The sequence below is a fragment of the Chinchilla lanigera genome, unplaced genomic scaffold, assembly GCF_000276665.1.
Source record: "Chinchilla lanigera isolate Chin_1 unplaced genomic scaffold, ChiLan1.0 scaffold00030, whole genome shotgun sequence".
In the NCBI taxonomy this organism is placed as follows: Eukaryota; Metazoa; Chordata; class Mammalia; order Rodentia; family Chinchillidae; genus Chinchilla; species Chinchilla lanigera.
Window position 1 is genome coordinate 15533711 of NW_004955431.1, and position 27476 is coordinate 15561186.

A 27476-nucleotide genomic window follows, 5' to 3' on the forward strand; every position below is an offset into this window, starting at 1 on the left:
GGAACAGAACCGTCGGCGAGCGAGCCGCTCGCGCCCCTGGCGTTCCATCCGCGGGGCCACAGCTGCGGGGCGCGCCCGGCCCGGGCACTGGCTCAAAGTGCGAACGGCCCGTCCCGCCGGCCGTCCCGCGCAGGGTCACCGTCTCCCCGGTGTCCGCGAGGCGCCCTCCCTGCCGCACGCCGCCGCGCCGCCCAGCTCCTCTCGGAGCTGACTCAGGGCCCCGGCGCTCTGCCCGCCGCGCGGCCCGCGACTGCCATGGCAACCGTACGCCGCCACCGCCTCTTCACGCACGTCGTGAACTAACGGACTCTGCGAGGCCCGCGTCCCACGGCCACCCTACCGCACCGCACCCCACCCGCATCGCATCACCGCACCACGGACCGCCGACCTGCCGCACCTAGGTAATGAGCCTGAGGGCGTGGGTCGCGAGCGGGAGGACGGCTGGTGAGTGTCCAAGTTGACAGCCTCGCCCCAACTCCCGCAGTCCGGGCGCCCAGGCCGTGAGCGGCGGGGTTAGGGGGCGCGGGCCGCCGCGTGAGGAGGGGGAGAGGGGCGTGAGCGCGAGGCTCGCGGGGTATCATGGGGATTGTAGTTCGACGGGGCTCATATGGCTCGCGGCCTTGGCGGGGCGGCTCGGACCGGCGAACTACAAAGCCCGGCGGCCCCGACAGCTGCGAAAGACGGATAAATTTTGGCGGACCCGGGGGAAGCGAATCTCAATCTCTTTGTTTTAAGGGGGCTGTTGGGTGGTCTCGGAACTGGGCTGTGTGCGCTGGGAAAGGGAAGTGGAGGTGAGACGAGGGCTTCCCGCCCTGAGTTTGGCCCGCCCCGGCTGCGGCAGCGCCCAGCCCACCCCGCGGAGCCGCCGCCCTGCCCAGGCTCGGGGAGGGCGGCCGCCCGCTGCAGGGCCTCCGGCCTTCGGCGCCTCGGCCTCGCCCAGGGCGCTGCCTCTTGGTGCAGAACCGCGTGTGCGACAAACGTTTGATGTGAGACTCGAGAAACCGTGTTGTAAGCGGGCTTGTCTCCTTTCCTGGATACGCGTTATTTCTAGATGATTAACATGCTCATTTTAAAGTAACTCAAAGGCATTTGCATATTCAACCCATCCACCAGTGATTGCTCAAAGGGCACTAATGTTCAAAGGGTAAGTGTAAGAGTGGATAAAAGATATCATTGCTGTTGTTTGGTGTATCGGATTTTTATCGTTTTGCACTTTTGCATTTTACCTATGAAGGTTGTGAAATGAGTCGTCCCCACCAGCCACATCTCCCCCATTGACCAGCCCACACAAAATTCGGTTCTATTTTAAAGCCTAGCTTAGGTTTAAACTTTTAAAGCCCAGATTTTCCCCCCAGTGGGAAGTAGTGTTTTCTTTGATTATTCCAGTGCTTTTCAGAATTTCTCAAGTGCATGTTTTCAGGATGAAAAAATACCATGTTCTATTTTTTCCTTTTTAATGCTGCGGAATAAACCTTTATCAGAAGAACTCACTCAAGACCTGGCGGTAAGGAGGCTGACCTAGATTGAGAAAACCTGCCTTGACTGTCCTTTAAAATTTTTCAGTATCTGCCACCACCTCCTAACAATTTGGTATTTTATAGGATTGGGAAGTTGTTGATAGTATTGTGGGCTTTTTTTGTATGTGTGTATGTTTAGAAATAAAACCCATAGGAACAGTGACACTATAAAATTCTTTTACTATCGATTAAAATGATGCCAAGGGGCTGGGGATTTAGCTCAGCGGCACAGCACCTGCCTGGCAAGCGTGAGGTCGTGAGTTTGATTCCTGGTACTGGAAAAAAAAAGGATACCGATTCTATAAATTTTACTTAAAATTTATATAAGAAATTTTTATGAGAAGGATACAGAAAGTAAGTTTCATGAGACTGTTAGGGAAAAAAGCATTATGCAGTATAGGGATTTGAAATATTCCTTCAGAATTTATTAAAAACCCATTATGTGCCGTGTATTAGGCCAGGTGGTGGGACTAAAGAGAGGAGCAAAAGCCCGTGCTTTGCATGGAAGTCGTTTAATCCTCACGGTGAAGGTATAAAGTGCTATGAAGAAATAGGGTTAGAAATTTTGCCCAAAGTCCGAGTTGGTAGTGTAAATATGGCATTCCAACCCCACTGGGTCTAATTCATAATAGAAATCATGATTTCAACCCGTAACACCTTTCTCCTTGCCAACTAGAAAGATTCTGTCAGGAGAGCCCTTTGGTATACAGTGGCTTTTTTGGTTTTGTTTGTTTGTTTGAGAGTCACTGTGTAGTTCAGGCTGGCTTGGAACTGACAGTTCTGCCTCAGCCTCCCCAAGTGCTGGGATTGCGGGCGTGTGCCACCACGCCTGGCCATAAAGTAGTTTTTGACAAGCCAGATTTTAAGGTACTTGGTACCATTGTCAGAGTTTGGAATTTTTCGTAACATGGGGCAACCGTTGAAGAATTTCAGAAGAAATTCTGGTGTCACTCAATGTATATTTTAGAACGATAACACCAGCTCCAGTGTGGACAGTGGATCTTGAGGAGGAAAGATTAGAATTGTGGTAGGGAAACCAGTTGTAGAAAAACAAAAAGGTCTAGTAGAGAAATGGAGAGAGTCTGAAGTCAGCAGTTGGAGTCTCAGAAAGAGATGGATTTGGGGAACATTTAAGAGGGAAACATGTGATTTATGACTTTGGATGTCTAAGACCGATGATGCTAGATGACAGAAGACAGTGAAACTGTTGATTGATGTGGGAGTGGCAAGTGTTTGTGGAGGTGAAAGGCAAAGGTAAGTTCAGTTTGGAGTGTTCGTTCAGGGTTTCTTTGGCGTGTTTCTGTGGGGATACGTTTAGGTTTGGAGTTCCGGGAGGTCAGGACTGGGTATAGTTTACACATAAGTAAGCAGTTGAAGTTACAGGAGACAGTGGCCCAGCTCAGCTCGGAGGAGTGAGTAGAAAAAAGAAGCATGAACGTGGAGCTCCCTGGAAGCGGCATCATTTAAGGTGTGTGTGTTGGAGAGGTGGGAGAAGGGCCCACAGATGAGAACGTGGAGGTTGTGCAGAGAGGAAGAACTGGAAGAGAGCATCACAAACCACAAAGGGAGGAAAGTGGGAAACCGCTTGAAGAGTGAACACGTAACCTGTTCCGCTTCTTCTCTAACTGCTGCCCTCCACCTGGGCTATTTTGAAGCTGAACTCCACTATTGCATCTTTATTTGTCCATAATATTTCAACATATATCATAAAAAGTTCAAGATCCTTTTCTTTTTTTGAAAAAAAAGTGTAACTCTGCTCTCTGTGTCTTACTTGACAATACTTAATATAAAAGTTCCGGTTACATTTCACTTTGAAAGACTTGGCTATACAGAAAAGAGATACAGTCATTAAAAGCGGTTTGTGAGGTTGAATTTTTGTTTGTTTTGTTCTGAAGATTGATAAGCCACTGTATTAGAGAAGGAGCCAATAAACAGGCAGTATTTGAGGATGTAGGAAATGAGAAGGGAAGAGAGAACTGATAGAGGTCCCAGAAAATGTAGGAAGGAATGGATGAGCAAGGTAGAAAAACTGGTCTAGAATTGGTCACGTATGGCAGTTGTCAGTCAGGTGCTGTGTTCCTAGGCAGTGTGTAGAGCTGATAGGAGGAGGGGCTCAGAGAAAAGAAGTGAAAGTGGATATATGCACTTGTAGGCTGGGTTGTAAAAAGAGAGAGAGTTCAAAGGTGATAGTCCAGGAATAAAAGCCAGCTGACTAGAAGATTATGGTTTCAGAAGGAGAATGGAACAACCACTGTGGAAAAGAGCTGCTCTAGGGCAGGTGAGAATTGTCTCACTGACCCAATAGAAGTTGGTGGTTTACAGTGATAGCAAAATATAAGATTGTGTGAGTTTTCTCCATAAATTTAGGTTGATCTAATAGGAAAACACGTACTTGAAGCAATCAAGTACTTATTAGTAGACTAATAAGTAGCCGAAGATAATCCAGGCCTGGAACTGAAAATTGGGTCATTCCTGGACAACTTTAGATGTATTTTCTTAATAACTATTATCTCTTTACCTAACTATATTAATCTTTTTGATTCACACCTTATTTTCTCAACATTGAAGTGATAGCTCTTTTATTGAGAACATTTTCCCCAAGTGTCATTTACTGATTGTGGTGTAGTAGGAGATGTCAGAAAGGTCTGTTGGCCTCTTCTGGACTGTTGTGTGTTTTCTGTGTGGTCATAGGCAACTTTCCAAACCTGTTTCTTTATCTTGGAAGAGGTGTCAATACTGTTCTGTGTCATTTGGGGGAAGACTAAACAGTTTAATTGAGGTAAACTGTAAGTGCCCAGTAAGTACATGTGTTTCTCTTCTCCTTCTCCCCTTTTCTTACCAAGTGTGGCAGGACTGTCATTCTGTCCTGTGATTTTGTCTGTACAAGTAGGTGTATCAGCTAGTAGCTACATAACAGAAGGATGACTTACTTCTTTCAAAGGATTCATCAATTATATTTAAAAAAAAGAAGCTTCCTTAAATGTTATAAAATGTTATTTTATAGGCCTTAATAGTGACATTACTTTAGCTTTTTTTTTTTAATCATAAAAGAAAGAGGAAGATACAGGAAATTACTTGACATCCCAATAGCTCTAAAATTCTTTGATTCTATCTCATTTTTGGGCAGATTTATTTTAAACTTGTACTGCTGTAATAGCATCTGTTTGTTAATGCAAATAAACATGTATTTTAGTGAGCTCAGCATTATTAAATATTTTTCTCTCTAATGATAACCATACCTACATCTGATAGGCCTATGGAAAGTATACCTTAGACTGTGTAGTAAGGTGTATATAAGCATTTGCCAGATAAATTCAAGGAATATGAGAGTGGTTTTAAAAATGGAATAGTTTTCCAAGGTGGGTTTAATCCCTTCTGGATGTCTTTTAATATGTTTCTTTGCTAGGGTTGGTTTCATTATGGTGTTACTTGAAGGTATGTGTAATGGTTGGTACATAGTGTCAACTTGAGAAGTCTAAAAGTTTAATTAAGGGACTCAGCAGAGGGCCAGGGTCCTTAATTTGTAAACATCCTGAGCTTGTGGAAGAGGAGGTCAGGGGGATGGTGTGGGCATATAGCGGTGTATAGTATAAGGGAGGAAAAAAGCTGCCCCCCCCTGCACTTTTGCTCTTGCTGCTTTTGCTGTCTTCTGCCAACTTGAACTGTTGCCCCTGGGCCATGCCACCCTGCCTTGGAGCCAGCTGGTTATGAACTGAAACCTTCACAAACTGTGAACTAAATAAACCTTTCCATCCTTCATTTTGGGTTTTGGGTATTTTGTCTCAGCCACAAGAGAAAAGTAACTAAGACAGTATGGGAAAGGAACAAATGATCTTTGAAGTCCCTTTCAAACTTTGTTTCTCCATTAAAAGCTCCTACTAAGGAGCCTATCAAAAATGAACTTTATTTTTAATATTCTTTTGGTATGAAACTATTTATTTATTTTTGAGACAGGGTTTTGCTGTGTAGTTCGGGCTGGCCTTGAACTCCCTATGTAGCCCATCCTGGCCTAAAAACTCACAGTGATCCTCCTGCCTCATCCTCCATGCTGGAATTATAGGTGTGTGCCACCATGCCCGGCTTGAAACTATTCTTACAGCTTTTAATCATGTCTGTGTTTTGTTTTTGTGTTTTATGCTTAATTCTCAACACTAATTGTATTTGCTTTGTAAGATATTCTAGACTTCTTAAGAATGATCGTTCTATGGACATTTACCCAGCACATGTGCCTTGTATTTCAGTTTAAGACACATTGTTGTGTGTCTCTGTTGCATATTGTACCAATCTCTGGTAATACACTAATAAACCCTATCCCTCTCCTAAAGGATCTTAGGATCTCCTAAAGGCATTGCTTAATAAATTACCTAGTTGTGGACTACTCTTTTAAGGAGATAGCATTAAAAAGCAATGTATTTTATTTCATACCTTTCACTTATTTGAAATACAAATGATATATCTTGTTTGCTGTATTTCAGCACCCTTTTCTTTTTTCTCATTTATTCCTCTGTCCTAGGAGCATCTGTATACTTCATTATCCTTTTCTTCCTGGTGTTTTTCCTTTTGTTTTTTCTTGGTGCTTAGGAGGTTTAAAGAGGAAAGGAAGGAGAAAGAGCGACCTAGTAGATTCTGTTCTACTTTTCTTGCTTATTTAAGGGAGCGCATGGATGAAAGCGGTATTTAACATGTGTTTTCTGGTATGAATGTAGGTATTTTTATATTTTTATTTCCTCTGTGTTATATATTCTTTGAAGTTAAAAATTAGGTTGGTAAAGCCCATGTGGCCTTACATAGTTCCTTACATATACATAGGTAGTTGCTTAGTGGTGTAGATGCTTACTCAGTGTAACTTGGATGATGAATGGATAAGCATAAAAGTGTGATAGTAAGTTACTTGTTTAAAAAGAGCTTGATAAATTAATATGAAGCAGACAGTTTTTAAAAAAAGTTTTCACATGAGTGTGGTGGTACACCCCTGTAATCCCAGCACTCTGGGAGGCTGAGGCAAGAGGGTTATAAATTAGAGTCCAGTCTGGGCAACTTACTTATGAGGCCTTGTCTCAAAAACAAAAGCAAAAACAAAAACCAAAAGACAGTATTTTGCTCAGTGTGAAGGTGCTGTGTTCCATCCCAAGTACCAGGGAAACAAAGTTTTTATCATTCAAAACACTATGAAACTAAGAGCCACATAATTTTTAATTATATAGGCAGCTGGGACAAAATATATTATTTCATCTCTGCTAAAGAGCCTTTTATCTTTAATTAGCCTCATAACTTTAAAGGAACCAAATATTTTGAAGGAATTTGAGGTAATGGAGTATAATGAGCCGCGAGGGATCTGAGTTAGATACATCTGGATTCAAATCTGGGGTTTATGGACGAATAGTCTTAAATTTTTGAAACCTCAGCTGCCTCGTCTGTTAAATGGAAGGTGACTGTTTTGTTTTGCACTGTTGTGTGGATTATGAGATGATAGTTAGAAAATCATTTTTATCATATTGCCTGATGCAGAGTGAGCAGCATTCAGTAAATGCTACTTTATTTTATTGCTAAAGGTACAGGAGCAAAAATTACTGTGATGGTTACTTCAGAGAGACATGCTGTTAAAACCACGTATTTAGGTTCTGTAGCATTTCATGGACAGTTATATTTGTTTCTAATGTATTTGACACGTGAATTCAGATAAGGTAGTAAACGAAAAGCCTTCATTGCTACAGACATTCTTTTCTTACCTCTGGCTTTGTGGTTAAGTTATATTCTATATTGTTCATGGCAGGTTACAGTCCTTGAGACCATTACCCCACACAGACATGGGTGATATTGTGACTTTAAGTTATCTATTTTAGCGATAAGTGTTCACAGGGTGGGTTAATTTATTGCTATTAAAACATACCTCAAAGGAGACTATTAAAGAGGAGGAAGGAGATCAAGGGGAAGGGTGGAGGGAAGGGTAAAGATGATAATGAAAGAGTAGCCATGTTCAAGTGTATGCCACAATGAATCCATTATTCTGTATAATCTGTGTGCAGTAATAAAAGACATACTTCAAGGTGCATTGATTTTAGAAGTTGTGATTATATATTTTCATAATTGCCTGTATTCATAATACTTATTACCTGAAATAAGCTGGATTTTAGTGATTTGAAGAAACATTTTAAATACGTGAAGGCTAGACATACTAGAATTCAGTATGATACAAAATGAGGAAACACTTGGCATGTTGTTTTGTTAGCATTGTTCTAATAATGTTATTTACTTCATATAGCTGTAGCTGGTTTAAGATTGCAGTGTTTCTAAATAAACATCTACTTTGACGAATTTACAACTCAAAAGGAAAGGAGCAATATGAGAGAAATAAGCGAGTAGAATGAAAACAGTTTAAAGCAGAAGTTTTTTCTTAGCTCCATATATATTATAACAATTAGATAATTAGTAATAATAAAATTACTTTTGAGACAAAATAATTGTAAATACTTTGATTTTATTTAAAAATTATATTATGATACCCTAAGCAGGCTTGGATTCTGAATACAGGCCATCTTTTAATTTTTTAGTTATATGTCTTAGTCTTGCTGTGGGAAATTGAAGTATATTGAGAGAGAAAGCTTGTGTTTGTGTGTTACGAGGGATGCTAGATTTAAAAAAAGGGAGTGATGGGAGGTGGAAGGAGGTAGGTTCGAAGTGTGACTTTAAAAATTATTATGATTTTTTTTCAGTTCTTTTTTTCTTTTCCAAAAAGATTTTATTGATACATTTTAGATATACATAATGATCACATTCATCATAGAGAATTTGTACCTGATCTAACTTGCGTTAGATTTGTACATGATCTAACTTGCGTCTTAGTTGCTTTTCTCGTTGCTGGCACAAAATATCTGTTGCCCAAAAATCAAGAAAGGGAAAGTTTATTTGGCTTAGTTTGTAGAGGTTTTAATCCTTAATTGGCTGGCTGTGAGGCAGGTAGGCGTGGCAGAGGAGTAACAGTTCATAGCAGCGGAAATCAGCAAAAGCAACAAGAGCAAAAAAGGGGTATCAAGTCTCTTTTCCTCCCTTATATAGTATGAGGCTAGGGGCTGGGCATTTAGCTCAGTGGCACAGTGCCTGCTTGGCAAGTGTGAGGTCGTGAGTTTGATTCCCAGTACCAGAAAAAAACAAAACAAAAAAACCCCAAACAAATAGTATGTAAGCTACCTACCCTAGGGCAGATGAAGCACTCACACCATTAATCCCGGCAATAGACCATGAACCAATCACAAACTCTAGATTCTGCCACCTCCAAAATCCCACTCATACACACTGCATGAGGGTTTGGGGGAACATCCAGACACAAACCATAACTTGTTTCTCTTTTTTTCCCATTCCCCTAGCTTCACTTCAACCCCTCCTCCTTTCCCCATTTACAAAAGCTTTGTTTCCATTTTTTCCTTTTCTCATGTTTTTTTACTTTTCCCTTCTTTCCTTCCCCCTCCCTCCTCCCTTGTTCTCTGCTCCATTTGAACATTTTCTTTATCACAGTATCTATTATACATTTCAGGCTTTATTTGCACTTTGGGTTTTTCACACCAGAGAAACAATGCAGTATTTTTACATGTGTCCAGTTCATTTCACTTAAGAGTATGGTCTCAGGGTGCATCCATTTAGCTAGAAATGTCTGAAGCTTATCCTTCTTTATGGCAAACTAATACTCCACTGTACAAAAAACCCCCACATCTTCTTTAGCCATTCACTGGTTGATGGGTATTTGGGCTGTTTCCAAGATTTGGCTATTACAAATTCTGCTGCTGTAAACATGAGTGTGCATATATCGCCGTGGTATGATGCTTTTACTTCTTTTGGGAAGAGACCAAGGAGGGAAATAGCTGGGTCAAATGGAACCTCTAGCCCTAGTTTTCTGAGAATCACCACACTAATTTCCACAGTGGTTGAACCAGTCTGCACTCCCACCAACAATGGAGAAGGGTTCCTTTTTCCCCACAGCCCCTCCAGCATTTGTTATTGGTTGACTTCTTGATAATAGCCATTCTTTCTGGGGTAAGGTGGAATCTCAGTGTTGTTTTAAGTTGCATCTCTTGAATGACCAGTGATGTTGAACATTGTTTCATATATTTATTTGCTGTTTGTATTTCTTCATTTGAGAAGTGTGTATTCATCTCAGATGCCCATTTTTGGATGGGGTCTGTAAATTTGGAGGGTCTGATTTTTTTTTTTTTTTGAGTTCTTTATATATTCTAGACAGTAATCCTTTATCCGAGAAACAGCTGGCAAAATTTTTTACCCACACTGTAGGTTGTCTCTTCACTCCGTTGGTGGTTTCTCTTGCTGTGCAAAAGCTTTTTAATAAGATAAGGTCCCTCTTGTTGATTCTTTGTGATACTTCCTGTGCAATTGGGGCTTTATTCATAAAGTCTTTGCCTACAGCAGTGTCTTCAAGAGTTCTTCCTATTCTGTCTTCCAGCAGACTTAGTGTTTTTGTTTTAATGTTTAAAGCTCTCATCCATTTCAGTTTTAGTTTAGTGCATGATAATCCTTGGCATGTGGAAAGCCAGCTTTTCAAGCACCATTTATTAAAGAGGCTAGTTTTCTTCCAGTGAATGTGTTTGACACCTTTGTCAAAGATAAGGTGTCTAGAGTTGTCTCTGTATCATATTGATCCTTGGGTGTATTTTGTTGCCAGTACCCTGCTGTTTTTATCACAGTAGCTTTGTAGTAAAATTTCAAGTCTGGGATTTTGATGCTGCCTGCCTTGCTTTTGTTGCCCAGAATTGCCTTTATTATTCTAGGTCTTTTCTGAATTCCAAATGAATTTTAGGATTGTTTTCTCTAATTTTGTAAGATATGCTGTTGGAATTTTGATCGGAAGTACATGAAATCTGTATAACAGTTTTGGAAGTATGGCCGGTTTTCATTATGTCTGCTCTTCCTACCCAAGAGCAAAGGATCTTTCCAATTTCTGATATTCTCTGCAGTCTCCTTTTTCAGAGTAGTGTAGTTTTCAATGTATTTTTTTTTTTGTTTGTTTGTTTGTTTTGTTTTTCTCTGGTACCGGGAACCGAACTCACGACCTTGCGCTTGCCAGGTAGGCGCTTTGCCGCTGAGCTAAATCCCCAGCCCCTTGGTTTTCAATGTATAGGTCTTTGAACTCCTTCGTTAGATTGATTTTAGGTCTTTCATTATTTTGGATGCCATTGTGAAAGGTGGTGTTTCGCTAATTTCTCTCTCAGTGGGTTGATTGTTTGATAACAGAAAGGCTCTTAAGTTTTGAATGTTGACTTTATATCCAGATATACTACTGAATTTGCTTATTAAGTCTAGATGTCTTTTTGTGGAATTTTGGGAGCCTTCTATGTAGCTTGTCATGTCATCCACAAATAATGATAATTTAACTTCTTCCTTTCCTATCATTACTCCTTTTATTTCTTTCTCTTGTCTAATTGCTCTGGCTAAAGTTTCCAGAACTACATTGAATAAGAGTGGTGGCAGTGGACATCCTTGTCTTGTTTCTGATTTTAGAGTAAAGGCTTTCCGGTTTTGTCCACTTAGTATGATGTTGGCTGTTGGTTTGTCATCGATGGTTTTCTGTCAGATTGTCATGACTATCTATTCCAGTTTTCTGTAGGGTCAAGAATTGTTATTTTAAATCTTGGTCATGACACACTGATGCACCAATATCTGGGACCCAGTAAGGCAGTATTCTTCCTTGGTCAGAGCATAGGCCTGAGCTAAGCTCTTCTCAGTCTGAATGTAGAGCTCTCCTTGAGGATCTTACTTGGGTTATTTTGTGTAGAACATTGCTGGGTTACTTTACACACTGAAAGAAAAAGCTGAATTCATTTTTTTGAATACAGGATAAGTTCAAAATAAGAGAAGTATTTTCACGTATGAGACATTGCTAAGATATTTCATGTGTTCTTTGGGTTTAATCTGACCTTTTAAAAGCCCTGAAACTCTTTTAATTTATAATGAAGGAAATTTTAAAAGAATACTGGATTTCAAGATTATGGTTAAAAGCAATTGAAATTTTAATAGTACACTCTTACAGTATAGCTTCTAGAAATTTGTAGTGGAAGTTGGATGATTTAATGTTCATTGTGGAGTAAATATGTTGCGCATTGATTCAGTGGTTATTATATGCCAGGGATGATGCTAATATTATATTAAAGTTTTAAAATACCATTGTTGATATTATTTTTCATATTTTATAGGTGGAATTGCGGCCTAAAGAAATTTCATTTTTGCTGAAGTCACAACTAAAAATTTATAGTGTCTAGTTTCAGACCCAGAGTTTTCTGTCTGAAGTGTTTTTATTGCCTTTATAAAATAAAAACTTGGATAGTGTAGTTTGCTAAATAGTCTATGTTGAACCCCCCCACCCCCCACCACAACTGTCTTTAAGCTTCAAGTGTTACTCTTTTTTTTTTTTTTTTTTGAGACAGAGTATTTGCAGTTCAGGCTGGCATCAAACTCACTTTTTAGCCCAGGCTGGCTCAAATTTTCAGTGATCCTCCTGCCTCAGCCTCCCAAGTGCTGGGATTGCTGGCATGTGCCAGCATGCCTGGCTCCAGTATTACTTTTGAGTGGTTGGCTGTTCATGTATTTTTTTTTTTTTTTGGTTTTTCTCTGGTACCGGGAACCGAACTCACGACCTTGCGCTTGCCAGGCAGGCGCTTTTGCCGCTGAGCTAAATCCCCAGCCAAAACTTTTCTTCTATTATTACTTTGTTTTTGTTTTTGTTTTTTTCCGGTACCGGGAATCGAACTCACGACCTTGTGCTTGCCAGGCAGGCGCTATGCCACTGAGCTAAATTCCCAGTCCCAAGCTAAATTCCCAGTCCCTGTTCATGTATTATCTCTTTGTAGATACTCTTTCATTTTTCTCTCTTGCTTGACATTGTCAGTTTTCTACATTGTCTCAAGGTGTGAACTTGTTTTGAAACTGAGTTTTGTCTTTTATCAGTTTTGGAAAAATTACCAGCCGTGGCTATTGAATATTGCCTTTTCCTCTTTTCTTCTGGAGTTCATAATGGACATATGATGGGTCTTCTTTTTCTACTCTGCAGTTTTTAAACTTGCTTATTCTGTTTTTAGATGCTTTAATGTTCTGAGCAGTTTCTATGATTGTAAATTGTAATGCTAGAAGTTAGATTATTTTTTAGATATGCTTATTTTAAAATTGTCTTATTCCTGTGGTGGGTTGTGTGGTGCATTTTATTTTGAGATAGCAGGGTCTCACTAAGTCTGAGTTGCCCATGCTGGGCTCAAACCTGCTGTCCTTCTGTTTTAGCTTCCCAGAGTGCTGGGGTTACAGGCGTGTGCCACCATGCCTGGGTTAAACAGAAATATTCTGAGGCATGTCTCAAGGATATGGGCTGTTCCTTTGTGTTTATTTTCGCTTGCCTTAACCAGATTTTAGTATATCTATACCATTTTTAGCAGTAAAAAGCAACAGATTACTGATGTGTGAAAGGACAGGGTTGAATTGAAGAAGCATTTTCTAAAAGAAGTAGAAAACCAGAGTATAAGTTGTTATAATTCTGTTTATGTCAATGAAGTCAAACACCAGAGTATAAATTTGTATAATTCTGGAACAGCCAAGACTGTAGTGAGAAGTGAACAGAAGAATACACAGTGAGGGTTGTGGATTATTTTGAAAATGACGTAAAGGAGATTTCCAAGGTGACAGAAATATTACTTCCATTGAAGTGCAGTTTATATACTTCTTAATACTCATCAACTGAAATACTTAGAATTCATGAATTTAATAATATGAAAATTACACCTCCAAAAAGCAGAGTTTTGGATTGGTGGTATAACTTGGTGGTAGAGCTCTTACCTGGCATGTGTGAGGCCTGTGGGTTTCATCCCTAGCACACAAAAAAGCAGGTGAAGCTCATAAGTGGTCTCAGAATAGTGATTACAAGAAAACTAACAGGGAAGGTACTTGAAAGGTCCAATTCGGGAGCTGGGAATGTTCTGTATTTTTATCTGTTCCTAGAGTATAGTGTTAGTAAGCTTTCCACTACGGTAATAAAATACCTAAGAATATCAGTTGAAAAGAAGAGAGGTTTATTTTGGCTCACAGTTTTGGAGCTTGCAGTCCATGCCCAGTTAGTCCCACTGCTTCGGGCCTGTGGCAGCACAGTACATCTTGAGGGGGCACCTGGTAGAGGAGGCCTGTTTACCTCATGGGTGGTAATTGAAAGAGAGAGCAAGAGACTTGCATCCCACAGTCCCCTTGAAGGGCAGCCCCATCTCCCCCCACTCCAGTGAACTAAGATCTCGCACTCCCACTAGGCCCTACCTCTTAAAGCTTCTACCACCTCCAAGTCGTGCCATGTGGGAGACTAAGCCTTTGTTTAACACTGGAACCTTTGGGAGATGTTTAAGATCCAAAAATAGAATATAAACTTGAGAAAAATCACTAAGAAAGCAAAGCTGAAGAAGAAAGAGGTGAAAATAGGAGAGAAGCTAAGAATCAGGACCAGCCTAGGAAGTCTACTATTTGTTTTTTTTTTTTTTTTTTTTTTGTGGTTTTTCTCCGGTACCGGGAACCAAACTCATGACCTTGCGCTTGCCAGGCAGGCGCTTTTGCCGCTGAGCTAAATCCCCAGCCCCTGAAGTCTACTATTTGAATAAAAGATTTTTTTTCAGAAAGAGAAAAAAAAAAAAGGGCAAGGATTTATCAGTGAAATCACTCAGAAAATTTCCTAAAGTTGGAAGACATTAATTTGTACATTGAATGAATCCCAAATCCATTTCAAAGCACATCATCAAAAATTTTAGAAAGCTCATGTCAAAGAGAATATCCTACAAGTTCTCAGAAAAGGGGAAAAACAGAAAATGTATAAAGAATCAGGGGTTGGAATGATTTCATTTGTCTTAACCTGATAGTGAAGCCTAAAAGGTAGTGTAGCAGTGCCTTCAAAATTCTGAAGGAAAAATATTTCCAAACTAGGATTTAATAACCAGCCAAGCCGTCACTCAAGTCTGAGTAGAATGAATGCATTTTGAAGCATACATAGTGTCAAACACTTCATCTTCCATCTATGGAAAATGTGTTCCGTAGAAGTCAGGGAATAAACTAAGAAAGAGAAGGACATGTAATATGTAAATAAGGGCAGTGTTGAGGCAGAGTGCAGAGAGGTGCCAGGCCGAACAGCTCTGGAGGATGGGTACAGTGTCTGCCCTGGAGCAAAGGTTCCATTTACTTAGAACCTTGGGAGATACAGTATTTCCCTTTGCAATAAAGGATGGGCATATGTGCTGTTTACTGTGATAGATTCAGGGTCTGTAAATTGAGGGTGCCTCTCCTGTAATCCAGCCTACTTCATATGCAGATGTTACCTTGCCCTTTTCTAATTGCTCTGGTAGGGCTGGGGAACAGGTGCAAAACAAAAACAAAAACAAAAACAAAAACAAAAAAAAAAAACAGAAAACACTTTGGGTTAGGTAGTTTTCTGAAAACTTTATAATTTTAACTATATGTAGGTCAGTAGTCCATTTTTAGTTCATTTTTGTATATGATGTAAGGATTAAGGTCAGTTTTTGGTTTGGTTTCCATGTGGAATCCCAGCTTTTTCTTTTTTTTTTTTTTCCTGTACCAGGAATCAAACTCATGACCTTGCACTTGCCAGGCAAGCGCTGTGCCGCTGAGCTAAACCCCCAGCCCCTTCCAGCTTTTTCTTTTTAAGCATCTTTTTGTTGAAAGGAGTTGTCCTTCCCTCATGGCATTGCTTTGGCACCTTTGTTGAATATTGATTAGCTGTATATGTACGGTTCTGTTTCTAGACTCTTAATTTGTTCCACTGATCTATGTGTATATGTCAGTTTCACAGGGTGTTGACTACTGCAGCACTGCAGCAAACTTTGAAATCAGTATGATTCTTCCTGCTTTACTCTTCTTTCTCAACACTGATTTGCCTATTCTATATCCTTCGTATTTCCATATAAAATTTAGAATCAGCTTGTCTTTTTTTAAACAAAAAGTTCTAGGATTTTGACTGGATTACATTGACTCTAGATCAATTTCAAGATAAAATAGACATCTTAGCAATTTGAGTGTTTCAGTTCATAAAAACATTCACACATACATGTCTCCACTAATTCAGGTTTTCTTTAATTTCTCTTCAGTGTCAGTCATTAACAGCTGACACATCTTGGACATACTTTTACAGTTTATCTTTGGGTAATTAGTACTTTTGAATGGTTTCATTATTTTGATTTTAGTTTCCAACTATTTGTTGTTAATAGGTATAAATACCATTGATTTTTATATATTGACCTTGTATCCTGAGGTTTTAACAGTTCACTTACTGGTTTAGAGCTTTTTGTAGATTTTCTAGGATTGTCTCCGTAAACAATTTTGTCTGTGAATAAAAGCAGTTTTACTTGTTTTCCAATCTGTGTATCTTGTATTTTTGTATTGCCTGTTGCATTGGTTAGAACCTCCAGATTGGATGTTGAATCAAAGAGGTGAAAGCAAGTATCCTGGCCTTGTTTTTGATCTTAGGCTAGCACTTAGACTTTCACAGTAAATACAGTGCTAGATACAGGTATTTCATAGACAGACCTTTATTAACTTTCTGTTCAGCTGAAGACATTCTCTCTTAATTCTTAGTTTGCTAAGCATTCTTATGAATTGTGTTGAATTTTGTCAAGTGGTTTTCTGCATCTATTGAGATGATCATACCAGTATTAGTATTATATTGATTGGTTTTAAAATGTGAACTACCTTGAATTCTTGGGATAAACCTCACTGGGTCTTAGTGCATTATCCTTTTTATATATTACTGGATTGATTATTTAAAATTTGAATTTTTTTGTATCTGTGTTCATGAAAGATACTGGTATGCCATTTTCTTTTATTTTTAAATTTCTTTTATTTATTTATTTATTTATTTATTTATTTATTTTGTCTTTTTGAGACAGGGTCTCGCTTTGCAGTTCAGGCTGGCCTTGAGCTCACTTTGTAGCCCAGGCTGGTCTCGAACTCTCAGTGATCCTCCTGCCTCAGCCTTCAGAGTGCTGGGATTACAGGCCTGTGCCACCACACCCAGCTGCCATTTTCTTTTAATGTATTTGTCTGGTTTTAGTGTCAGGGTAATTCTGACCTTATGTATAAGTTAAGAGTGTTTCTGCTTCTTTTGTTTTCTGGGAGAATTTGTTTAGAGTTGGTTTCATTTCTTCCCTAAGTACTTGGTATAATTCACCAGTGAAACCATTTGGGTATGGAGTGACTTGTTGAGAGATAAGGTGGGGAGGTTTCATCAGTTGATAGGACAATTCAGATTACTGTCTGTTTCTCCTTTCCTCCTTCCTACCCCTTCTCCTCCTTTCTCATCTTCTTCCTCTTCCTTCCCGTTTCCCCTTCCTCATCTTCCTTCTCCTCCTCTTCAAGACAGGGTCTCACTGTGTAGTCCGGACTGGCCTTCAGCTCACTAATTTGCAATTCTCTTGCCTCAGACTCCCAAATTCTGGGATTACAGGTGTGTGTCACCACACCCCAGCGTCTGTTTCTGCTAAGTAAGCTGTGGTATGTTGGACAGTTGCTCATTTCGTTAAGCTTTAAGTATTCCTAAAATCTGTAGTGATAGTCCTCCTTTAATTCTGATTTTATATATATATTTTTTGGTGTTTTTTTTTTTTTTTTTTATTCTTTTACAGCACTGTTTTTTAGAATCTCTTGCTATTTATGGGGCTTATCATTAATTTTTTTTTTTTCTCCGGTACCGGGAATTGAACTCACGACCTTGCGCTTGCCAGGCAGGCTCTGTGCCACTGAGCTAAATCCCCAGCCCCTAATTCTGATTTTGATAGTGTTTTTCTTTTTCCTGGCCAGTCTTACTAGAGGGTTTATTCATTTTATTGATCTTTCTGAAGAACTTATTTTTGGCCATATTGAAATTTCTTTGTTTTTCTGTTTTTTATTTCATTGATTTATTTCCTTACTCTTCCTTCTGCTACTTTTGCTTTTAATTTGCTTCTCCTCTGGATTCTAGATAGAAGCCATAAGCAGGAAACTGCAGCCCAGGCGTCAAATATGTATAGCATGCTGTTTCTGAGTGGGCTATGAACAAGGAATGATTTTCACATTCTATAAATGGTTGAAAAAATCAAGAGAGCATTTTGTGACATGTGGAAATTAAATGAAAGTCAGATTTTAATGTCTATAAATAAAGTTTTATTGGAGTACTGCAGAGCCACAGTTAATTGTTTACATATTCTCCATGGCTGCTTTTGTGTTAGAATCGCACAGTTGCGTAGTTGTGCCAGGGACGTGTGGCATTCTCATTGCTGTGCACTGCTGCTTGGTGCGCTACAATCAGCATTTCAAGTGCCTACTAGTACCGTACATTTTGCTTTATTTTTTGTCATGCATATCCATAGTGTCACAAGGAAAGAGTGATAAGTCTAGGAATGTTCATACTCTTAAAGTTCAGTGAAGTGTGAGTAGATAACAAAGCATTTTGTGTATTATGCAGTGGCACTATAGTTGGGGCTGAAGGGAAACACAAGCTATATCCACGTTACCGGAATAAGAATTCATTACAGTATTTCCAACTTACAGGAAGGTAATGGTTAGAAACATTAGAAAACTTACTCGGGTAGAGTTTCTTCACAGAATAAAAAACATGGAAATGAGGTAGCACACGGAGTAAATTCCTGAGTAGCTCATTTGTTAGCCGAGCAAGGAAGTCATTTACCAATAGTGAATTAACTAAATCATTTGGGATTGCAGCAGGCACAGAATTGTGCCTGGAGAAAATAAATTTTTTAAAATAAGTGTTAGCCTTTTGGCATGAACAGTTGCATGAAGAGTTGAGGACATCATTAATCAATTAAAAAAAATAAGACAGATGATTCTGAGAGGTTTTCCTTGGCCCTTGATGAGTTGGCAGATGTTACCAATACTGCTCAGTTGTTTATTTGAAATGGCAATGCTGAGTTTGGAGTTACTGAAGAATTAGTGTTAACGAACTGTGTGTGCCGGACAACTACAGACAAGGGTGTTTGCAAAAAAATTAAGCACACACTAGCTCTGTTCCACCTGAAGAAGAACCTGCCACAACAGGTTAGAGCCAATGATGGTAACAATTACGCAGAACGGAAATAAGCTAATAAAGCTGTGAAACTATGCATGAGATATTTAAAATCTGTGATACTCATTGTTGTTTCTTAAGCATTTTGCAGATAGTATGTGAATGTGTTATATGGTAAGGAGCTAGAAATGTTAGCATTTGTTCTTACGGACTTAGCCACTGGAAGTTCCATGTAGCTTGGTCAGAGATGGAAACTGAGTATCCTCCCCAGACATCAGGCTGATGGCTTAGTAGTGTGAAGGCTTTATTGGAAACTTTTAAGCTCATGGCTAAGATTGAAATTTTTCTGAATGACTATTATTGAAAGCTGAATGGCTTTAGAAATAGGTTTTTGCTGCAGATGCAACAATGTTTCTTGATTCAGTCTAAAATTACCAAACGAAACAGTGCTTATATTGAAGAGATTACTGTGGTAAAGTTATTTTAGTGCCAACTAATTAATGATTGAGTCACGTGTAATATCGAGCTATTTTACATAGCTTTCCTTGCTGTCAAAAGTTAGAGAAGTGTGATCTCTGTTCCCACCCAGAGTTGCTGTAGATTAATTTTTTTGAGCTAAAACTAGTTTCAGCAGCGTTTTTCAGACACTGATGGAAATGCACAGGAAATTTCCATATTAAAAAATCCATTTAACTCTGTAGTCCAGTTCCCTTTACTTAGCCTTTAAATGAAAGTGATTAATTTGCAACTAAACGACAAGATAAAAGGCAAATACTAAAAGAAGAATAAATTCTTTCATTACCTCCCAAACAATGAATATATGCTAAATGGAAATTATAGTAGTATTTGCATATATGATAGTTTTTGAAAAAAGACATTTTCAAAGATGAAATATGTAATATGTACTTAAAGATCAGCACTAATAACATAGGAACATTTGTGAATTTTGATGGTAGAGAACACTAACTTTGAGTCCTCAGTGAAATATTAGACCTAATAACAGTCCTATTCTTTTCAGTGGGAAACCTGTCCTACAGAAAGCTATATTTGGTTGTTGCCACTAACAGTTTGAATTTCATCAATAAAAATTACAGAAATTTTTGTCTCATCATATAGGTACTTGTATCATAGCCTCCGTTTTGTTTACTGGTTCGCAAAACCTTAAATGTTTACTGCTCTGGCCCTTGATAGAAGAAATTTGACCATTTCTGTACATTAAGATATTTTTACCCTACGTGGTGGTGTACCTGCACTCAGCAGAATTAGTGCTAATTGTGTCTCACAGTGATTTTTGAAGAAAATTATTTATGGAGCAGTTTTGTTTCTATTGGATTATTAATTACAGCTTGTCACTGTAATAAAACCCTACTACTTCATATTAATGTTCTAGATTTGAAGATGAGACTTTCTGTGATCGTCCTGAATTTTGTGGGTAGAAGAACCCCCTGAAACATTGACATTTCTTACTAACAGTAGTAGTACTGTTATTAGTACATTGACATTTCTTAGTAACAGTAGCGTACTATTTGCTGCAGCTGTGATTGTCAAGTAACATAATGTTGTCTTTAAGGAACTTATAGTTGCATAAGTGGCAAATAATATGTAAAAATACAGTTATTTCAAGAATGTTCTTGAGTCAGTTGAAATGTGTAGAACTAGTTATAATTAATTTTGAGGGGGAATTCTTAAAGCCCTTAAGAATATATATGATATTCAGAGTCAGGAAGAGGCAGGTTACCCAAATCAAAATTTAATTCTCTCAAGAAGGCATAGAGAAATACTTTTTCTACTATATATATATTCATTGGTTCTCTGTTCCAACGAGTAGTAAGAGTAAGGCAATTTGAACTCTTCCCCAGGGTATCATCTTCTGTACCATTTGCCTTCTTATATTTGTAGTCTTGGGAAGAAATTATCTTTGGACAGAATCTTTGAATGATTCTAAGGGACTTTTGGAAGATCTGGAGAAGAGCCAGAATTACTGGCCTGAAGGGTTTTGGTGGAAATCAGAGGTTCATACGGTATTCTTCTTAGCACCTCATAGAAAGAAAAGATTAATGATAGTTATTTGCAGAGCCAGAAGTTTACAAGTTGAGGTGCAGGGAGGACTCAGGTAGTTTAATTCATAGGTCTTCAGGGATTTCAATTATATGGGGCAATTACATTAATATAAATGATGCATGGACAGCTGTAGATTGTTCTTCAGAATTTGTTCCTTAAGTATAGCATTTTATTCTCAGGACTGAAACAAATCTTGCTGAAAATTAATTTTCATGATTTTAGCTGGCCTCAGTGGAAACTATAGCATATTTATATATTTATATGATGTTCATATTTCTATATGTTGTTAAGAATAAATTGACTAGAACAAGGCAGATTCATTTTTACTATTACAGCTTGTAGTAACTATAAATGAGCAAGGAAAACTAGTATCAAATTTACATATGTATAAATAGTTTAGTTCTGCTCTCCCTGGTATGCCATTGGGTGTGCTTTTGTGATCCACTTTATGCTTCCCAAATTGGACACTTGGTTCAGTATTATAAGATGGTTTTAGATAACCTCAAAGAAGGAAAGATAACTATTTTGGCTTTCAGAACAGCTTTAAGCAGATATTTTAAAGAAAAAATATTTTAAAGTTAGTGCTAAAATTTTTTTCCAATCATATTTTATGTTTAGGTCTCTGAAAGATGAACTTGGCTGAAATTTGTGAAAATGCAAAGAAAGGAAGAGAATATGCTCTTCTGGGAAATTACGACTCATCAATGGTGTATTACCAGGGGGTGATACAGCAGATTCAGAGACATTGCCAGTCAGTGAGAGACCCAGCTATCAAAGGCAGATGGCATCAGGTAAGCGCACATGAGCAGAAGGCAGCAGCAGTCTGTTATACTTGAGAAGTTAGTTATAAAGTTAGCTGGAGATGCTGTAAGTGCTTCTTCTTTGTCTGCATACTGAAATATATTTCAAGTGTACTCTGAATAATTTCCTGTCTTAACTACCTAATATGTTATATATTTTTGATCATATATTCAGTGAAGTATATTTTGTAGGTGTTTAATTTGAATTGAATCTATTTAGTTTTTTTAAATATTCATAATCAGTTTCCTAATTATTAATTTTTTAATAGAGTATTTCTCTTTTTTTAAAATTCAGTTTATTGGTACATTTTCGGTATACATAGGATCACATTCCTCATAGGGAATTTGTACCTGTATGTGATATATCTTGATTCTTTCTTTTCCTGTTCCCCTCCCATCCCTTCAACCCCTCTCCCCTTTCTTACTTACAAAGTCTTTGTTTCCATTTTTTCTTTCTCTTTCATCATTTTTTTCTTTTCCCTCTTCTTTCCCCCTCCCCGCTCCTTAGTTCCTCTTCCCATTTGAACATTTTCCTCCTATTTCACAATATCTATTATACATTTTGGTCCTTATTTACACTTTCGGTTTCTCACACGAGAGAAGCAATTTACACATGTGTGTTCGATTTGAAACAGAGCGTTTCTGCTTACCCTTTCTTCATTTTTTACATGTAATTTTGGCCCATTTCAGCACACTTTTTTTTTTTAAAAGGCTCTGTACAAATACAAATGAGTCAGTAATCTAATAAAAAGCATTAATCCATTTGCTGTCTTCTGACCATACTTGAATATATAATAGTACAGTTAATAACTTGAATTATAATTTCCTCAATTATTGTTAAAACTTAAAATCTTTTTAAAATTAAAAATACAAAGTCGAGCATTTCTTTGAAGTTGCCATCTTATGTGTTAATGCTTTTAAGTATTTCTTCAAATTTTTCCAGAAATTAGGGCTTTACCAAGTTTTGAGAGTAAATTTGGTTTCTTTTCCAGCTTGTGTTACCAAGTGAGAATGAGAACACCATACTTGCCTTAAGTCAAACTGAAATTTTAATTCTTCTGTTCTTTGTACTACCAGTAGGCAGGTGTGTGTGTGTGTGTGCGTGTGTGTGTGTGTGTGTGCATGTGCATGCTAGATGGTGACCATTTCTGTTCATATATTTCATTGTATTTCTTTCAATTCTCAAATTTCATTTCTCCTAGTTTAGTATATTACATAATTGCTTATATTAACAGTTGAATTTTACCTAGGTTTTTCTTTGATTCTGTAACTTCTGCATATGTTCTTTTCACTGTATTTAAGGTCAAGACAAGAAAATTTCTTACATTCTGCTATGTAGTAAAATATGCTTTTTGATTAAAAAGAAATAAAATGGTTAAAATGAATTTATAAATATAATTTTCAGTCTTTATCTGTTTACTCTCGATAATTTGAGTCCAGAATCTGGAAACACAATAATTTCCACATAGTACCTATTCAGATGGGGTTTTTTTTGGATAGATTTCATTCATTTATACTTCTTGTATAAAACCCCTATGTTGTGGCCACTGCTGGAACTTGAATTCTCTGGACAGAGACTGGTAGGGGTTTCACAGGTTGGTCAGGGGATTCCTGGTAAGGAAACTTGGTGGACACAGTCTCTTCTCAGAGGTAGGTCTTGGAGGTGGCATCAAGGGTGGCCTTGGCAGAGTTGCCCAGAGTGGCAGTGCCGTCCCTGGCAGAGCACAGCACTCATCAGTACTGTCCCAGCTTCTTGGGCATGGGCTGAGATGACACCAGTGCCTCTGGGGCAAGGTCAGATGCACCAGTATAGAGCCATAGCATCTGTTAGCTGGCACGGGACAGTATGGGGCTTGCTGATCTCATTACCACTGTAGTCTGTGTGCACAGGGACAATGGGGAGCTTGGCCAGGATGATCGTCCCTCAAGTGGCAGTGGCTATCTCCTCGGAGCACTTTACATCCAGATCATTGTAGTCTCCAGTGGGGACAAATGTCCTGAACCTGGCCTGCTGGCCAGCACCAATTTGCTTTGTGCAGACATGATCTTCAGAGCTTCATCCTTAGAGGTGTGGCCAGGAAAGTCAATAATCTCAGACACCTTGATGGGCAAGGAGAAGAGATAAATTTCCTTTAGGAACTTGATCTTCATGTCCTTCACCAGCCGGCCCAGCTTGGTGACAAGAATCTACTCCTTGTCCTCGGCCTTACCACTGTGAGCCTGGTGGCCTCCCTGACCTTGAAGGCTATTTCCAAAGCCTCCTCAGAAGCTGCCACCCCTCCTATTCCTGGCCTGCAGGGGCTCCAGGGCCTCCTCGGCCTCCCCCTTCACCTGTGTCATCTACCATTTGGTATTTTCCAGAGGAAGATGCCAGATAGGCTTTTTAAACATAGAAAAAAATATTGTCTTGAGCTCAAAAGAAACTTTACCTAGTGCTTAAAAGAATTTAAACCGTGCCAGACATGGTGGCATATGCCTATACTCCCAGACTCAGAGGCTGAGGCAGGAGGATTGGTGCAAGTTCGGGGCCAGCCTGGGCTACAAGGTGAGCTCAAGGCTAGCCTTAAGTGCAGAGTAAGACCCTGCCTCAAAAAGACAAAAAAAAAAAAATTTAAACCAAGTCAGAAAGAATCAGATTATAGGGAAAAAATTTACATGAAAACCAGAAGTCTGTAGTTTATGGTATTATACTGCTTCAGGCTTTTAGACACTTGGAACAAGCATTTCATATTTAGTGATATAGGGATAGTAAATGCTGGAGGAAATTTTGGCTGACGAGTTTTTGGAATCTGCAAATTTGTTAAAAAGATTTGGCAAAACTATAGATTTCTGGGAATGGTTATTTAAATTGTATTGATTAAATTGTATTGATTATCATTATAGGTAAAATAGAGTTCCATTTTGGAAAATATATATAATTTGTTATGAAAAGATAATGTCTTTTTCAAATCAGTTTCTACTCTATAAAGACTATAAAGTCTCTAGTATTTTTATGTTTGTATGATTTAATGACACATTTTTGCATACTTTGACCTTAAGAAAACTTGCCTTTTTGTATCTATTTACAATTTATATGAACTTTAAACAATTGTAGCATAAAGGCTATTTTTTTTAAGGTTCGGCAAGAATTATTAGAAGAATATGAACAAGTTAAAAGTATTGTCAACACGTTAGAAAGTTTTAAAATCGACAAGCCCCCAGATTTCCCTGTATCCTGTCAAGATGAACCACTTAGAGACCCTGCTGTCTGGCCGCCTCCTGTTCCTGCAGAGCACAGGTAAATGGGACTTAATATTCCCTTTCTTCCAGGTGATTGGTTCTCAGAGTAAAGCTTTACTTGATTCAAGTATGAAAAAGTATTTTGGGGGGCTTACAAATTGAGTATCTGTTTATAATTTTCACACCTTATACGTTCAGTTTGTATTTGATAAAAAGCAGAAGTAAATCACTTGTCATGTCTGGCTTTTAGAATGCTTTACTACTGGCATATTAGTAGATGTCCTAAAAATTATCAGTTAAGAGAGGTCTTTTAGGTTTCGTATCAGCATTGAAACTTGGATAGTTTTGTTTTGTTTTGCTTTGTTTGCTTGAGGAGACTAACAACTAAGAATTAAATTCATCAGATTGGACCTGCAGCCAGTTTCCAAAGTGTTAGTGTAAAAGGAGCTTTACGGGCAATGTTTAAGCGGCTTATCGCTACTTAAAGGTCAGATTTCATGTACAAGCCTGTACGTCATCTGCACTAACCCTCTCTCGTCTTGTTTTCTTGTGTGCACACCGTGTGTTCTTTCGTTAAGGCGGAACCTAGAATTCCCATCTCTCAGCCGCTCGTTCTTCAATTCTGTGCTCCACTGATTACCCCCTTTGCAAGCTCTCTCAATTTGCCCAAGTGTTTGTTTCGTTCAAAGCAGTAATCATGTTGCATTTATTTATATCTCCACAAAATTAGGAACATGGGTTTATTTACTCAAAAAGCAAATAAGAAACTTCCATTGGTAACACGGGATTTGGTGCACAGTAGGTATTTAGCTGAGTGACTAATTCCATTAACTTTACAAGTGAGAAGCCTGAGGCGTGGGATACCCCATGTCTTAGTCTTTTCGTCGCTGAGCCAAAATACCTGACACCCAAAGTTGAAGGAGGAAAGGTTATTCATCTTACAGTTTGTAGCGGTTTCAGGTCATAGCCAGCTGGGTCCAAGGTAGGGTAGCATGGCAGAGGGGCCTCACAGCGGAGAAACAGTTCTTGTTGGATCAGGGCAGGCGAAAGTCAGCAAGGCGACAAACTACCAGCAGCAAGCAACAAGTGACCGCACTAGCCCTCTTTCTGTCCCTTATGTATTATCCAGGCTACCTGCTCTTAGGTGGCACTCACGCTAGGGTGAGACACCCTTAATCCTACCCAGAACTGTACCAAGCCAGTCAGTGGACTAATTTAGTAATCACACACCCTTAATCCTAGCATCACATACTCTAGACCCAGACACCCCTGAAAAAGCCCCACCTATGACCCCATGAGGCTTTGGAGGGACCTCTAGACGCAGTCCATAACACCCTAGTTTATAAATTTGGCTACACTGGGGTCTCTGGTTAGGTGTTTCTGGCTTTCTGTGTGCTTTATTGTGAAGCGGTATTGTGGCCAAAGTATTGCACCATAGAAAGTAAGTTTTCCTTTGGTTAGTGACTGTGACATGTTATTTAACTGGTCTCTTGAAGTTTTCTAAAAACATTTAAAGGACTGTGAAAAGTGGTTAATTTATTGTTTCAAGGCTTTTTGCAGTGCATTACAGATATTTTTGTTTCTCTGGTAAAAACACTAGCTGAGATTTCTTTTGAGGGGCAGTGTAGTTGTTTTTTGATGTAACCACATTTAGGTGTTTTGGAGAAGGTAACATTGATCCCTGAAAAGGACTTGTGTCATGAGTGATAGCATTATTACCATGGAAGTCCCAAAGTAAGTACTGGAAAAAGAAATAATGACGCTGTGATCTATTAGAACTTGAAATTTTTCTGTGTATATAATGAAATGTTTTTCTGAAAAAGAGTAATTCTGAAGTATACTTCCAGTTTTAAGCTTAAAGCTGACAGTAAATTTAAATATAGGTATAATAGCTAATTGAACAAAAAAAATGGAACAGAAATTATGGATAACATTTTCTCATTTGTGAATACTAACTTGGAAACTTGTCGTTAGAAAAACACTTGCACTGTTTCTTCCTTTTCTTTGTTCTTCCTTACCTCCCCATAATATAGATTTGATTTATAGACACATGTATATACTTTTAAATCCTTTTTTGTAGTAAAAATAGAAAGATGAACAGACTTTTTTCTCCATGCTACATTTTTAAAAGTTTGGTTTTTTTATTAAGTTTATTGGTACAATTTAGAGATACATAATGACTACATTCTTTGTGGTAATAAAAGTTTCTGTAATGTAAAGCTGTTGTACTTGTGTGAATCAGAAAAGCAAATCTAACACTGTATGTTACCTGGGGAAAAAAATCCTGTTTCCCACATATATCAGTGGCAATCAGAAAATAATCCAACAACTGTAGGTAATTTTACAAGACAAGGAATTGTGCTTAATATGTGAAGAATAACATGGGAGTAGTAGCTTCAGACTTCATGAATAAAATGTTTATGTAAACAGAACAGGTCTCATCAGTTAATAGTGTTAGTGACATATGTAAGGCAAATGATAAATAAACTTTATACTGATTTGTAGCTAGGAATGTGTGCAAGAGCTGATAAAATAAGTAAATTTTAAAATCTGAAAATTACATTAAAAGTTATGGGGAATTAGAATCGTACACTATTTTCTCCTTTTGCAAATTTCTTCTTTGGGTCACTCAAAGCAAATGTAAAATTTCATCTACAGATAATGAGTACTGGTTGTAGTTCTTGAAAAAACATTTGGTTTAAGTTCATGAGGTCTGGCTTTGAATCCTGCTTCTGACACCTGCTTACTTTACGCCTTCGATTTATTTAACTTCTCTAGACATTATGTTCATTGTCTGCAAAATGGGAATCTCTGTGTCATAGAATTAAAAAAGAGAATTTCATGTGT

General features: G+C 38.5%; 1 protein-coding gene across 4 annotated transcripts in view; it reads left to right on the forward strand.

Annotated features, from left to right (window-relative positions):
• Positions 1–321: 321 nt before the first annotated feature.
• Positions 322–27476, forward strand: part of Katnal1 (katanin p60 subunit A-like 1) — an 82592-nt gene continuing 55437 nt past the window's right edge. The window contains exons 1-3 of one of the 4 annotated variants that reach the window (XM_005387747.2): positions 322–401; positions 21229–21401; positions 24527–24687. In XM_005387747.2, the coding sequence (XP_005387804.1) occupies positions 21240–21401; positions 24527–24687 (323 nt within the window). In that variant the 5' untranslated portion in view covers positions 322–401; positions 21229–21239. Of the gene's footprint in view, positions 445–619; positions 1145–4271; positions 4315–21228; positions 21402–24526; positions 24688–27476 lie in introns of those variants that run through there. The other 3 variants (XM_005387748.2, XM_005387749.2, XM_005387750.2) reach the window with 3 other exon arrangements.